Consider the following 16,461-nt stretch of genomic DNA (forward strand, 5'->3'; position numbering starts at 1 on the left):
CATTTTTCTGAAGTGTAGCTACCATCATATCAGTTGTTTTTATTATGACTTATAAGCTGATGACAGCCAATTAGTTTTCTCTTTACTGCCATTCACTCCCTACCTACATACACATATCTACCTATCAGTTTTCCGTCATTGTTTACCAGAACTCGCCCACTTCAGCACCGGCCTCCCTCTGATACCCCATGTAATTTTCCCAGATATTTTACAATACTGACCATCAGCCAGAAACCTCATGCCACACTTCAACACTTTTATGAGTACAGAAACAAATCATAACATGTCTACCCAACAAATCTACAGAAGTAAGATTTGAATTATGGAGCATTCAAAACATATGTCCCTACCTCACAAACATCCTCTGGGAATTCAAAAAGAGCTAATCTGGATGTGTTGAATATCTGAGTGATCAACAGGAATGAATGTTGGTGAGCCTGGTACGACACTGAGGGTGGGCAAAACACACTGAGCCTGTCTACCTCCAGGTATCTCTTCCCACCAGATAAGCTTCCTAGAGTTAGATGAGGTTGATCTATGCCTGAGAGCAAAGCTCTCGAGTTATGCACTCTATACTGTGACACCTCCCACTCTGTTTGTTCAAAGACAATTTTTGACACTTATATGTGTGTTTTTATGACCACCAAAGTTGCCTGAATCATATTGTAATGTATGTGGCAGATAAACAGACGAAGGCCTGCATTTTTCCAAGGGCTTTCTTATCTGAAAGAGAATGGATTGTACACCCAAATGTCTCTCATCTTATGGGAAAGGTTCCACTTCTGTAGCAAGGTGTGAGCCCTACCTACTCTGGTCCATCGCAGCGCCGCAGGAGCAATATAAACTATGCCCCACTAAAATTATACAATATTTATCTACATATTTTTATTAACAAGCAAACCTGCTGTCATCATTCAAAACAAAGCAGCCGTTGCAGTGAGACCACTCAGTGTCACTAGGTGCCATGTTTTCTGATGTAAATGTTTTTATTACTTTAAAAAACTCGTGCTGCTTATCACACCTGGCCATATTTAAGGAGGCATCCAGAGGACTCCAAATTAAATTTTGGCCCCAAGCCTCATACTGACCTTTGACAAGCCTGTGCCTAGTGCATGAGTGAACACATAAACGGGGAAGAGAGAATAAACTAAGTAGCCGATTACGATGCAGCCCATAAAGGCTCTGACCGGGCCGCATCGTAATGGGCCACGCAGTTTACTTTCTGACCGCCTCATTATGATGGAGGCGGTCGGAAGGTAAACCGGCTGGTGATTCCGGCTGGCTTCCGACAGGCCATCGGCCAGTTAGAAACCAGCCAGTAATCTCAAGGGCGAGCCTTTCCGCTCTTGAGATTTCTGACATGGAAACCATGTTAGAAAGCGTGTTTGAGGGCCCACAGCAGGGCCCCCTTTGGTGCACGGCCTCTGGGTGGAGGCAGAGGGGGCACCTATGGTGCACCCCTGTTGACTCCTGCACTTTGTGGCAGGCACCTTGCAGTGCCTGCCACGGGGTTCAGGGATGAACTGCACCTCCCTTTTCTCAATGGTAGCTTGTGTTACCGCTGGTTTATGGCATAACATGAGCTCCCATTGAGGAAAGGGAACATGTGGCCGAACAGTGTTCGGTCGCATTGTAATGGGCTGTTCAGGGACCGCTGACCAGGGGTCGGTCCTAGGACCGAGTCGGTGTCGGGTGGAAGCAATTCCACCCAACATGAAAATCATCCCCTAAGTCTTTTAATGTGCTTTGAAGAAGTTGATTGAGTATCCCAAGGGTATTATGTTCTGAAACTACAGGTGTTTAACATCTGACATTCAGCCCTGTAGGGCCTTGAAAGGGCCACATTGTGTAGAGGCTTCCTCTTGATACCTACCAACAAAAAATGTTCTGCCCAATTATGTAGTTAAATGTTGCTGTGAGCCACATCAATATTACTAACTCGGCTAAAGTGGGCCTTTATGTACACGGACTATCCAACAAACCAGTCCTAATGGCCCATATTTCCAGAAGTCACTATGATAAAGTGTGGTACAGCATGCTATGGCAGGAGGCAGAACCCAATGCTCTAATACTCTGTGGTCTGCAATTCCTGCAGGGCAGTACACCTTCAACCCATGCAATGACAAGGGACCCTTGATGTTTTTGCTGCCTTTGTCCCATGCACTGATGCAACCTGGGAGCACTTTACATTTATGTTGTGAGATTTTTGAAAAGCTGAGCATTAACATGTTCTTGCCAGCTGTGATACATGCTGAACAGTGGGAGACAAAAAACAGGCGTGTGTGAAGTGGCATAGAAAGAGAGGAAGGCAATCGTTTGGACCAGGGTCTTTTTAGTCTTTTTTAGTCTTTCTTCGGTTTGCACAATTGTGCTTCTTGACTCACAATCAAGGAAAGACCAGTCAGGATGTAATTGAAAATGTTATGCACATATAGGCCTAAATTATCACCATGGGAACCACAAATGATTCCAAGTAGATTACAATTTGCACAGACTGTGCTCTGGTATATTTTAAGCGTTGAGACCCAAGCTGAACTAACATGAATGATCATTCCTCCGTTTATCAGGAACTTCGCCTTACAAATGATGAGTTTCCTATGTTCTCACATTTTCGGTCAGACTGCATGTGATAATGTGACCAGAGTAGAAAAGCTTTCATCTGTAGTACATGCGTATAATGTAAAATCCTACATGTTGATATACACAAAATACAATAAATATGTAAAACAATTTGATAAATAAAATATAATCTGTTAGACATTTCAGTCTTATGATGGTCTTCCAACAAATGTTTCGCCTTCTTCCCTTCTGTTTTGCTGAATTTGTTTTTGTTCGCCTTAGGACTCTGTGCACTTTATCACTGCTCATCAGTGCTAAAGTGCTTGTTCTCACTCCCTAAAACATTGGAAAATTGGCTTACACCTGATTGGCATATTTAATTTATTTATACATCCCTAGGAAAGTGATATACCATATACCCATGGCTGATAAATTAAATGCTACTAGTGGACATGCAGCGTTTATTGTGCCACTGACTTAAATAGCCCTTTAAAACAGATCTCAGGGCTGCCAATTTGACTTGGCAAAATGCACCTTTTGCCAGTCCTGAAACTCCCTCTTTAATACATATAAGTCACCGCTAGGGTATGTCCTAAACAGCCCAGGGGCAGGGTGCATTGTATTTAAAGAGTTGAGAATGCACTTTTGAATTGTACATGTCCTGGTAGTGAAAAATTCTTAAATTCATTTTTCACCGCTGTGAGACCTATCCCTCCAATAGGGCAACATTAGATCACCTTATTACATTTAGTAAGTGATAACTTTTGTTGTTTGGGAGCAGGTAGAAATGGCATGATTGGTGTCTAAGGAATTATAATTTAAAATATTAAAGTCAGCAAATTTTATTAAGCTGCTCGTCGCAGAAGGGGATTTCATCCTCATGGAGCCCTCGTTGGCTACAACCTGCAGCTTTGTCTGGCTGGAGATTTTTTACTTCCATAAATAAGTCTGAATGAAGAGATATTCACTGCGACTTTGTCCATCGGCTCCTTGATGATGCCTCCACAGACATCGTCTGCTGCCTTTCCCTGAGCTGAACTTTACCTTCTCTGATATTTTTCTTGAAAATTTCTTCTAAGTCGGAAGGTAAGCCCAATCGACTTCCAAACTGTGCTCCATCGCTGTTGGTCATAACTTGCGACTTTGACCCAGTCTCACGCGACTAGATGTCCACAGTTGACATTTTGATCTTTTAGGTGTTATGTTTTACTATAAAATGTAAAAATTCTTAACTCCTGTTCTACTGATTAGATTTTGGTGTCAAACAATTTATTAGAACTGGCTCTATTTTTCTAAATTGGTGCAGGAGTTTTCATGTGTTATGTTTTCACTTTATTACAGATAGTGACTGCATAAATAATTAGCACATTGCCTCTAAGTTAAGCCTGATGTTTTTGTGCCAAGCTACCAGTGGGTTCAGCACAGGTCAATTTGGCACCTTTTTGTGGTTCACCATTACAAGGAATGTGGTTGTTGCTTGAGTAGGGTTTCACTCCCCTCAACCAACAACCCGATTCCTCACACAATCAAATACTCACTTCTTATTAATTCACCTATTTAAACGATTTCCTTCTCATCACCTGGAAGCTTACAGCTTTTGGTAAAGAATGGTTCCTAAATCAATGATTCAACAGTTGTGCAAACATTTTTTGTAGCGTTTAGATCAGAATTTTGGATTATTAGCATATCAGAAAATGTGCATGATAAAGGATTAATGGTTTAGTGTTCTCCCTAAGCTTTCAGTAATGTGTATTGGATGCTTTGTGTTTGCAGTATGCATATATGTGAATAAACAAGCCAACACTGGACCATACCTGGACAGGAAAAGAGTGCAGCAACTCCCTGACCACTTTGGACCCGAGAGACCTTCCATGGTCCTGCAGCAGACTGTCCAAGCATGCATTGACTGTGCACACCAGCAGAAAACAGTATTTTCCCTTGTCAAACAGGGATATGGAGGGGAAATGGTGTCAGGTAATTATTTTTTCCAATGTACATTCTAATGTTGTCAAACTGTCAAACTATAAAACATTTACAGATATCAAAAATTATTGAAAGCGAAATACAACAACTTATCAAGAAACATTTATTAAGAAATGTCATAAATTTACAAATCAATATATTAAAAATTTCCGAATAGAGTCTTTAGCGTCTTCACATTCCGCTGCGGTGCTAAAAAAAAGACGAGTGCGCGGTTCGGACGGCCCCTGGCTGTCCTCCGCACACGCCCACTGTGATTTCGGACGGCCAGCGGCCGTCTAATGCATCGAAGAGGTTAAAGGTTGTGTGACACATTTGTAAACATCCACAGATGCACATTTTACAATGCCAAACTGGGTCTAAACGTGTTTAATTTTTTCCCAGTAAATTCACTTTATTCAACATCGTCCACAAGTCCTTTTAAACTAAAGTTAGAACCACATTACATCCTATCTAGAAACCTGTGTTCAGCATCATCACACTTGGTGTTACTACCACACCCCTTCACCACCGAGAAATATGGAGGGTGATTCCTTTAAGTGCAATGTATAAAAGATTGGAACGCATTGACCCCACATCTCAAACACGAACCCAACGACCTCTGATTCAGAACACAACTTTAATTAAACCATTTATGAAAGCTTTGTCTAAGACTGTTCCAAAGGTGACTGCACTAGAGAACATTGGAAAGGAAACCATCATACCGCCTACACTCTACTCGCATGTCTATACGCTCTTACTGTTGGCATGCTTCGGTCTCCTAATATTATATGTGCTAGCCGCTCAAAGTTATTGTACATTGTCAATTTAGCACTTTATAAGACAACTAAATAAATACATTTGTTTCAGCATTTAAGCATAATACCGCTCCTTAATTATTATTGTGTTGTTTAAATTACTGGTTCAAAATAACTCTGCTTAATATATTTGAAGTTCTACATTTCAGTAAGACAAGCTATATTCTGTTGATTCTAGGGTAATATTAAAACATCATTTACATGTGCTGACCAATATAGCAGCTAATTTTGAGGCAGCCTATTCAGTCCTTATTTCTAATAAGTTTAATTTTGAATTCATTGCTGGTCCCATCAGTTACAAATGTATTAGTTCAATAAGGTTCCACTGAGGTGCCAGATGGTGAATTTTATTCGTAAAATCGCTACTGCCAAGTATATAAGAAGTTGACGTTTCAGCTCGAAAAGAAGAAGTAGAAGTCCTTCTACTCTGCATTCTTGCTATGAGTTACCCTTAGAAAAGAGTGGTTCATTTCAGGTTGAACTAGAAACCCTGAGCCTGCCAATGCAGGTTTCCAGGGATCTTCTTTTGTGTGGTTATCTATGCCCTTATCAGTTGTTGCTTTAGAATTATGTGAGATTGCAAGCAAGGGGACGCATGCAGTTTGAGATGTGGGCTTCTCCCACTTATAATAACTATCATCAACAAGCAGGCAATTTTACCATCAGCAACTGCAACTCCCCCCTCTGAGAGTCTAACAATGCAAGAGAGCCCAAATAGGGCACACTGAGTTAATTTTGGGTGGCGTATGAGTACAAAGATAAAAGCCCCAAGCCAGTCTGCATCAAGTACTCAGTGAGTGATTCTATGATTGCCACCTTCTGTGGGAGCACAACTGTGATTTTGGTGTGCCAAGAAAAGAAATATAAATAATTTTATTCATTAATGTCTTTTGATTTGTGATTTAGTTATGTGTTAATTTACCACGCTTTGCTTAGAAAAAACTGGAACAAACGAGTGATATTATGAGAACATTTGGAAATTTGCTATACTTGCAGTGTGTGGGGTTCCCCTCCCTATCGAGCTAGTGCTCTGACAAAGATAGGTGATTTGTCCTTAGAAAAGGGAATAGTTCAGACGGTGTGGAAGCAAGCAATGGTTAAAGCCATTTTAAAGAAACCAAATGTAGACTCCACCACTTGCTTGGCAAATTATCGTCCACATCCCTACTTCCAGGACTGAGTAAAGTGCTGGAAAAATACGGTAATACACATCCCTCAGAATCCATTGAAACCAATAGACGTCACTCCACTCAAACCATTTTCCGGCCCAAACATACCACAGAGACAGCCCTATTGGCGCTGGTGGAGGACGCTAAAATGAGACTTGATCAAGGTGGCATAGCAGCAATTATCCTTCTTGACCATAGCACTGCCTTTGACACTGTGAATCATGATGTTCTTCTAGAAATTATTCACAGGGCCGGACAATCAGGAACTGCCCTGGATTGGCTAAGGTCCTTGCTTTCTGATAGAACCTTCCAAGTATATGAGAAGTCCTTTTTCTTAGATACTTTTCCTCTTCACTGTGGTGTTCCGCGGGGCCTCATCCTTAAGCCCAACCGTCTTTTCCAATTTTGGGACATTGCTTGTAGACAGTGGCCAGTTGGATGGATAAATCTTGCCTCAAGCTGAACAGCAGTAAAACTGAGTTGACAGTTCTGGGGAACTATCACTCTCTCCAAAGGTCCCTGGGCTGGCGGGACTGTTTAGGTTTGCCCCCCACCTCCAAAACGTCTATAAAAAGTTTAGGAGTTTGGCTGGATAATACACTAACGACGGAGACTCAGGCCAACAAACTCTCGGCCGGCTGTTTTGGAATTCTCCAAATGCTTCGGAAAATACTACCATTGCTTCCCATGACATCCAGAAGACTAGTGGTCCAGCCGCTTATCGTCTCTCGCCTGGTCCACGGCAATTCTCTCTTCCTTGGAACATCCAAAGCTGCAATTAACAAATTACACGTTGTGCAGAATGCGGCTGCACGTACCTTGTTACAAATACTGAGACATACGTCAGTGAGAATAGGTCTTAGGAACCTTCATTGGTTACCAGCCCCAGAGAATCAAACTCAAGGCTCTTTGTATTGCTTTTAGAGCACTTTGAGGACAGGAACCTCCCATCTCCTGTCAGCTCATAACCCCTACTCCCCAACGAGGGCCCTCTGCTCCTCAAATGAACACAGGGCAGTTGTCCCTCGCATCCAAAAAACTAGAAGTGGAGGAAGGTCATTCAGTTTACTTGTACCCACTCTCTTGATCTCCTTTCTGATGGCTCTGTGGTCTACAAGCAATGAATGCACATTCCAGAAAATACTCAGAACGTGGCTATTCGACAACTAACCCTTAATATGGGTCCCTTAAATAATGTCTACTCGTCCAGTGATGAGATGCCTCCAGGTCGCCATGTGCTCTATAAATTTACATACCATAGCATATTTACAAATGCTGTGTTTCATTTGTAGCTGTTGTTTGCTTACTAAATCATACCTAATATGCACTTGAGGAGTGCACCTAAAAAGATGAAAAAGAGTCAGTAATCAACTGATGTTTAATATTTCAAAGAGTTTATATTGGTTATTAATCGAAACTGGGGCTGTATATAAAACTATTGGCAACATAAAATAATTTACAGTACATTGACAGAATTGGATCATAGGACAGAAAATGCAGAGGTACTATCATATTCTAATTTATAGCTACAAAGTACTCTTATCACAGCAGTACTCCACTCTCTAATCCTACTTAAATGATTAGATTCATTCCTTGCTGCTGTAAGACAAATACCCATATACTGAGAGTTATTATCTATCTCAGAAATAAAACCCACAGTTTTTCACACGTAGTTGCATCACAATTTTAGATTTGGTAATATTAGGTTTATAGGTTCATTCTGTAAAACTATTCAGAGGTCATACCAATGTATTACCCTTCAGGTGAGCTAATCCCAATTTCTAATCTTACCATGGAACCTCTAAAGTCAGTTAGTAAACCTAGCACTTCATTTTCAGTGCCCAAGCAGTAATTTAGACCAAAGTGTATTACTGCTAATAGTGAAAATCATAACTTTATTTAAAAAAGCAGCTGAAAAAACTTTATTGAATTCTTCTGCATTGTTTTTTACATTAGTCACTCTCCAATCATCAATTTACAAACAGATGAACGAGTATAGCAAACCATGTTCAAAAGAATGGGTTTGATTACTTCTCTGCTGTACCTTATAGGATCTTTTAGTACTTAAAAGAATTTAAGTAGAGAGTTTTGCTTCCAATAGTTGAAGGCAATCAAATGATAGTTTACAGGGATTTTTCTGTCACATTGTTCTAAACAATGGTTTAAGCAGTTCTCAATTTGTAAAAGAATAAGTGTCAGGCCTGAAAGTTGTGATCAGAAGATTGTTGCTGCTAATATCGAAGGTCACCGTGCCCAATACTAAGGCTGAGTGGCATTCATCACACCTCAGGCCCCTTTAATCATGCACCAGATATTCCAAGCCTCTTTATCTCGCTCACTCAGGTTATTGTTTATTCCTCCTTTCTTCCTTTGTCACTGTTGTGTCATCTTTCACTTCCTCCTTCTTTCCCTCCTGTGTTTTACACTTTCTTGCTCCAGATCAAAGTGTTTTGATAAAAAAATAAGTGCTGGCCCCTAAAATGTGTGCAGGTGGGTCCCACCTGCAACCACAGACTGAAATTAAGCAGATGGTTTAAGAAGATTTCTCTTACTTCACAATGGCATTTTCCACTTAAGGGTATTGCAAATAAGTATTACTTTTTTAATAAATGAGAAGTATTTCCATTGGAACCCAAAGCAGATAGCCTAGGAGATGTACTCAGATGTGTAATGTCTCCCTGAGTACACCAAATGCCAAAGGTCAGTTTATATACCCATAAGTTTGGTAAGACTCTCACAAGAAGACCTACAGATTGTCATTACTCAAAATATTGCTTACTTAATAGTAACCGAAGATGCTCATCCTAAAAACTTTTTCTTTTAGAAAAAGCGTTTGTTTGGTTTTAAACGTTTTTTGATTTTTTTAAACCAAAACTTTTTCTGGTTTCTTGTCATTATTGCACTTTGCATCAAAGATCATTTTTGAAGCACACATTGAATTTTCTGTTTTAGTGTCATTGTTATAATGCTTCTTTACATAGAAAATGCTGTTTAAGATTACTCAACAGTAATTCCTCTCAGTACAGTTAATCTATTTTTATTTCATTTCTGAAAAAAAAAAGTGGTGACAACAGATGATTTTGCATTGTGTTAAACTATGCACTTTGAGCAATAGGTACAACAGTATCTTCGAGGCCACAGCCAGATTTAGGGGCCGATTAGGATGGAGGATTTTCCGCCTCCTCCGGGCCGGCGGAAGCCACCTCCGGCCCGGAGGAGGCGGAAAATCCTCTGCGGAGTCACCAAAGACCCACCGCCGCATTACGATGGCTGGTGGGTCTTGGTTTCTGTCCGCTGCTTTTCCGCCGCGGTCGGATTACAACCGCAGCGGAAAAGCTCTCATTTGGCTGGCAGTGTCCATCAGACACCGCCAGCCAAATTAGAATGCATTAGTAAACATGCTTTTCCGCTGCGGTTTTTCCGCCGTGGAAAAGCATGTGTACTTTTGATTTTGGGGACCCGTTGCGGGCCCCCAGGGTGTAGGCGGGTGGGGGGTGCACATGGGGGGTACCTATGGTACCCCCCAGTATTTACATGCACAAAGCGGCAGGCACCGCGCGGTGCCTGCCGCTTTGTGCATGTAAATGTAAAACATGCACTTTTAACATTGCGGCGGGTGCTGCTTGAAGCAGCACCCGCCGCAATGTTAAATATCCAGGATGTGACCGCCAGGGTGGCAGTCACATCCTAATTTGCACGGAGGAACCGCCGCAGCCCATGCGGACGGTCCCTCCACCTCTGGGATGGCGGACGGACGCAAGTCCGTCCGCCATCCTAATCTGCCCCATAATGTGCTTCCTCAGATCACAGAAACAAGGAAGATCGTCTGCTCTAATGGAAGGCCTTCAAACTCTTCCTTTTCTAATAGTTTTCACTTGCCTGTACAGCTTACTTACCTTTATGGCCATTACTGTTATTTTATTGTCTGTGTTTGGATGGATTGATCTAATCATCACACTGGATTTTTTTAACTGATTAATTGGCCAAGTGATTACACTGGATTTTTCAGCATTTATTTATTTAATGCAATAGAAGAACATTTTGATCAGAAATATCTGATATCAAAATATCAACAACAAAAAAATCAAAAATAAAATGTTGAACAAAGGACATGTTTTTCGGTACCAAGGGCACTAGACAGAGTAAGTAGATTACTTAAAGCAACATGGGTGAAATCCATGTGGAAGCAAGCGCTGTTGTGCATTAGCTAACAGCGTAAACAAATGACATAATGATTACACAAAGGAAATAACGTGACTAAACTTGCATCTTGATGTAGGTCTGTATGACCATAGAACAACGTTCCAAACTTTACATGAACCTTGTCACCAGTGAAAACTAGTACAGTGGTTGTAATCACGATCAGGACTTCTCGAGCACTTGATGAGGCACTACTTTGCACAGTATCAGAATCTGTTTTCCTGACAGACCAGGCAACCTGAGTGGCTTTTAGGGTTATGTAGACCACCTTTAATTCAGTTGAGTTTGACAGCGGTTACTATGAATTTACTGATCTGAACTGTGAAATACTATAGTCTTATAGCCCGCTGGGCTACACTACAGAGTCCACTACAGAGTCGGCGAGTGCCTTTAACAAGGGAGCGGGCCTTTAATGGCCAGTATAGTCCAGCTACGATGGGTTTTAAGGCTATTAGAACATTCCGCTAATAGAGGGCAGAATGTTCTAACAAATAAAACAAAGGTCTCAGTGAGCCTGAGGGAATTTAAATCCCCTGTGGCTTCATGAGGCCTTTTTTCACAGCAACACCTGTGAACGACAAACATTGGAATGCTGTAACTCTGGGCTTTTACCAGCCATTAGAAGCCCGGAGCACTCCATTGTCTTCAATGGAGCTCCCTACATTCCATCGTTCTAATGAATCTTTTATTATCTATTATATATTCTTCCTCACAAATGTTTGACCTACTCATGTTCTTTGATAAATGTGGTTTCTATAAAAAATATGGTTGATGATGCCAATGAAAAGTTGCCAGTGAACATGTTTCTGACTGATTATAAAATGCAGTGCAAAATTCACCAGCGACACTACTCCCCTCATGATAAGTATAGAAGAAAAACGTGAGTGAAAAGTATGTGTGCCCTTTTTTTATCACTGCGTCCCAAGGTAGGAAAGAGCTTTACCGGGTTTCAAATTTATCACTGCAATCAGAGGCGGGATAATATTTTCTCCAAACATTTTGACAAGTCTCTGAGTTGCTGCTTTCTACCAATCTACATTGCTAAGTAATTTATAATTTACCCTATCCTACATGAGAATCATTCAGTGTAATTCTTATGGACGATTAAGAAAATATTTTTTTATTTTTACAATGCCATTTTCTGGTATTTAAATGTTTGTTTTACTTTGAGAACATGAATCCCATGTTTGTAACAAAATACTGGTTTTGAGAAAAATTGTAGATTATGTTAGATCTATCATGGCTGCTTATTCTCCCCTTAAATCTGAACACAATGGCCAATGTCTAGATCATACATTGGACAAGCCACAGTCTTTGGGATGGACAAGAGCACAGTGCCTGAAAGGCTTCACTATCAGCAGATTTAGACTCCAGTCTGCAAATAAACCTGGAACCATGTGCTCACATGTCCGACAGCCCTCAATGCCTTTCATCCTTCCGAGGTTGATAAACGAAATACTGTAATTTACAGCTTTTAGAAATAACTCCAACTGCCGCACTAAGCACTATACAAAAAAGAAGTAATTGTTATTAAGCTGACTACACATATCACTGTGATTATCATAGCACAGTAACTGCCCAAATAGCGCCTTTTGAACTGGCAGTTGATTAATTTTAAACCTTGTTATGCAGGCGTAAGGCGGGCACGAGGCAAAAGCAGTTTGGGATTGCTTGTCTTCCCATTCCGAACAGAGGTGGTTCAGCAGTTAGAGCTGAACTGTGCCTTTTGGGGCATGTGGTGCATGTGACTGACCTACAATGGTACATATGAGCAACACATGTATGGAATGCGCCTGGGGAGCTACCAGTGTTTTTGATTGACCCAATCAATCCCATTCATTGATGCTTGCTGCCCATGTGTTAGGATCTGTGGCTACGACAGCCAGTTCCATTCCTGCCATGTGCTAATCTGCCATGCGATAACGTCTTATCACATGATTTACTTGTCACTTCAAAAACCTCAAAAATCTGTGACAACACTTCAGCATGGATTGCAAGAATGGCTCCAGATATTTCGGTACAAAAGGGGGTGGTGATGGACGGAGCATCTGAATCAATCAAACACTCACACCCAGTCAAAAGATCTGGGTATAATCCATCACCGTTCTTTAGCCCACTATGCCACCCCAGTTCAGACATGGCTATATGCAAATCAGTCCGACCCTGTGCCTCATGGGAACAGTCCAGCCCGAACTGCCATGCCATGCCTTCCCTGGACCGGAAACAAGCTTCCGAGGACCTGTTTCTGGCATTCCAGCCGTCTTCAGCCCGGCTTGCTTGAATCCAGTGGCAAAGTGAGCAAGGGACTCACGTCTGAGCATACCCTGCCACACTTATGGCGGCCAAAAGCGGTACAAAAGGGGATGGATTAAACCCAGATCAGTTGACTGGGGATGAGTGTTTGATTTGTTCAAACGCTCCATCCATCATCCCCTTTTATATCGCTTTGTTCGCCCTAAGTGTGGCAGGGTATGCTCAGACGTGAGTCCCTTGTTCACTTGGCCACTGGATTCAAGATAGCCTGGCTGATGAGGATTATGAATCCGAAACCAGTCACAGGATGCTTGTTTCCGGTCCAGGGAAGACATGGCTTGGCAGTTCGGGCTGTACTGTTCCCGTGAGGCACAGGGTCAGACTGATTTGCATATAGCCATGTCTGAACTGGGGTGGCTGAGTGAACTAAAGAATGGTGATGGATTAAACCCAGATCAGTTGACTGGGGGTGAGTGTTTGATTTGTTCAAACGCTCCGTCCATCCTCCCCTTTTGTATCGCTCCAGGTATTTCGGCAGCAGGGGGAGGGTAGAGTATACTTTGAATAGACATGCTAATTTTAGAGTTTTGGCTCTTTCTGCCTTTCAAACCTGCCAGAAGAGTTCAAAACAGATATTCCGAACAGAACCATTTGCGGGCGTTAAATTTTGAGTTAAACAAGTCACATTGGCTTAAACCGGTCATATTGGCCCTGCTCTTGAAGGTATGGTATCTCACTTACTTCAGGGACTGGTTTTCTCAGCTCAGAAGCGGATGTAGATGTGGCAGGAGGCATTAAACCTCACGCATGTACAGACGCCCCTGTGTGAACGCCATGTTGTGTGCGGGACCTCTGTCTGTGGTCACGCTTCGAAGCAGCTTTGTTATCAGCCAGGAAGCCGTGGTCATGCAGACTACCATGAGGCGTGTGTGGCCTCCAGCATGGACGTGCAGCGTGCAGCAGCAGTCACCCCTTGGGGCACCTTACACCACATACGCACACAGAGGAAGTCTCAGGCGAGTCTTGCAATTTAACACAATCTAAGGGTGAGGGCAAAACTGCCGAAACAATTGAGAAGATGTAGGTTCTGTGTTTTTATAAGAAATAAAACAATAATGAGGGCATGCAAGCTCTGCCTGATCAGACAGTCTCTAGATTATTGTATTTACCTGTACTCTTCTTTTTAATCAGTGTGCCATATCATAATGGTGTAACTGTGCCTTAATCACACACAGCACGCAGTGCCCTTCTCATAAGACATGGTTTGCATGTGATTTGCCGTAACTGTTAGTACAGTCCTGTCATGGTGATTGCTTCTATAAGGGCTGTGGTGCTGCAAAGATAGGCACAATATTGCACTATTCCAGTGCTGGCGTGAATTATGCAACACACTGAGGGCCTGATTCACAAAGGTAAACAGACACTTTTGTGTACGTTTACAATTGTTTGCTATTCATAAAGGTATTTTATGAGTAGTATCTTTACGATTGCGGAGTGTCCGCACATAAAAAGATAGGACTGTCCAGGTTCTTACTTCATATCCACAAATATCCTCCAACCCACATAAAAAGGAGAGGCTGCTAAAAATTATTAAACTCTGCCTTCCATAAAGATAGGGCCTTGTATCTGAAGTTCCAGTTTGGTACCCTTCCAGTGAACGCTTTTAAAGCAGGTTGGAGGCACATGAGGGGGACCGAGTTGGGATGCCCATGCTGTGCTTCCCCTACGGAATCAGTTGCTCATTTCCTCTTTGCCTGCCCAGCGTATGGACTGTTCCCATGAGGCACAGGGTCAGACTGATTTGCATATAGCCATGTCTGAAATGGGGTGGCTGAGTGGGCTAAAGAATGGTGATGGATTAAACCCAGATCAGTTGACTGGGGGTGAGTGTTTGATTTGCTCAAACGCTCCGTCCATCATCCCCTTTTGTATCGCAGCGTTTGGCCAGGCAAGGAGGAAATGGCTGAAACCCGTCTGCTTTAACCTGGGTTGTAGAGATCACGGGGCAGCGATGCGCATCTTGGCATCCGAGACCTCTATCCCCAGTCTGGTATGCGGGTTGGCCAAATACTTGGGATGTGCCTGGTTGAAGAGGATGACATTTTATGATAAGACCCAAACACTGGCTGTGGAACCGTAGACTGCTATCCTGTAATGATGTGTACTGTGTCTTCTATGATGTTTTATCAGGTCAAATGGATATATGACTAAATTCGTATTTTAAATGTTTGTATTGCATACCAGGGATAAGACTTTGTATACATTATAGTTTTTTGTATATACTGTGCTATCACTTTTATGCTTCCTTTAAAACTTTTATGATATTGTATATCGAATAAAGTTATACAACAACAAAAAGATAGGACTGTCCAGGTTCTTACTTCGTATCCACAAATATCCTCCAACCCACATAAAAAGGAGAGGCTGCTAAAAATGATTAAACTCTGCCTTCCATAAATAGCAAATAAAGCAGCAATGCCAGACTGACATTGTCGGAATTGATATGAATGGCAGTAATCAGGCCAAACAGGGACATTAAAAAGTGGCAATTCTTTAGGAGAATAAGGTTTTATTACTGCTGAAATGCAATAGAATTCTCCCATAAGTGAGTAATTTGCACACTTTTATTACATATGTTATATCTCATATATATTCCTTGCATGACCAAGTGACATGATCAACTGTAGTAGTATCTTCAAGACTGCAGTCTCCACAAATACAAAAATAGGACAATCCTATCTTTTTTGTTTTTTTCTTGAGACCACCAAAGTAATATTTCCAGAAGGACAGTCCTATATTTGTAAGTGTGGAGACTGCACAGACTAGTAAAATATATTTGTGAATAGTAAACAATTGCAAACTTACAAACAAGGATGTTTACCTTTCCAAATCAGGCCCTGAGTGTCCTTCCATGTATTAAAAGAACAGTCCAACAATTCTCTCAGTTCTCAATGTCGCATTGTTGCAATGTGTTCAAGGGAAAAGACGTTCTCTAGTGTTCAAGGTAGTTGCAAATCAAAACATAAGGTTCCAGATTATGTCAGTAGTGCAAAAGGTGCTGAAACAGTTCCATATCTCCGAAGTAGCCATACATACTTGCACTGCTACTTCTGTAGCCCCCTTTGCACAGGGGGGCATTTGGGAATTACCTTTTCCTATGCACCCCTCCCATATCACCATTTCTGAGTGCCTGGGTAAGGAGGCTCCCAAATGCAAGCTGAATTTGATACTGCCTCTCGGACTTTCAGTACTGTGCAGGATTGCACTGGGGAGAACACATTTTTAGGTCTGGCCTTTAAGACCGCTTTAACTTTCTCCCCAGACTATTTTTTTCCCACAAAATCATGTATAATACACACACATAGAGGGGATTTTGATAAGTGATCTTCACCCTTTGCTCAGTTAAATTTTTATTCACAATTTTCGTCCGCCCACCATAGCATATAGAATGGGGTGATGGGTCAGAATACTTTGCCCACCGGCTCCTTTCAACGTGAGTGACT

At 41.8% G+C, this 16,461-nt stretch overlaps 1 protein-coding gene across 2 annotated transcripts in view; it reads left to right on the forward strand.

Moving 5' to 3' along the window:
* Nucleotides 1-16,461, forward strand: part of SCML4 (Scm polycomb group protein like 4) — a 571,844-nt gene that overhangs the window by 410,470 nt on the left and 144,913 nt on the right. For both annotated transcript variants that reach the window (XM_078648414.1, XM_078648415.1), the window contains exon 5: nucleotides 4,333-4,533. In XM_078648414.1, coding sequence (XP_078504540.1) covers nucleotides 4,333-4,533 — 201 coding nt within the window. The remainder of the gene's footprint in view (nucleotides 1-4,332; nucleotides 4,534-16,461) is intronic.

Source organism: Lissotriton helveticus, chromosome 6 (assembly GCF_964261635.1).
Source record: "Lissotriton helveticus chromosome 6, aLisHel1.1, whole genome shotgun sequence".
In the NCBI taxonomy this organism is placed as follows: Eukaryota; Metazoa; Chordata; class Amphibia; order Caudata; family Salamandridae; genus Lissotriton; species Lissotriton helveticus.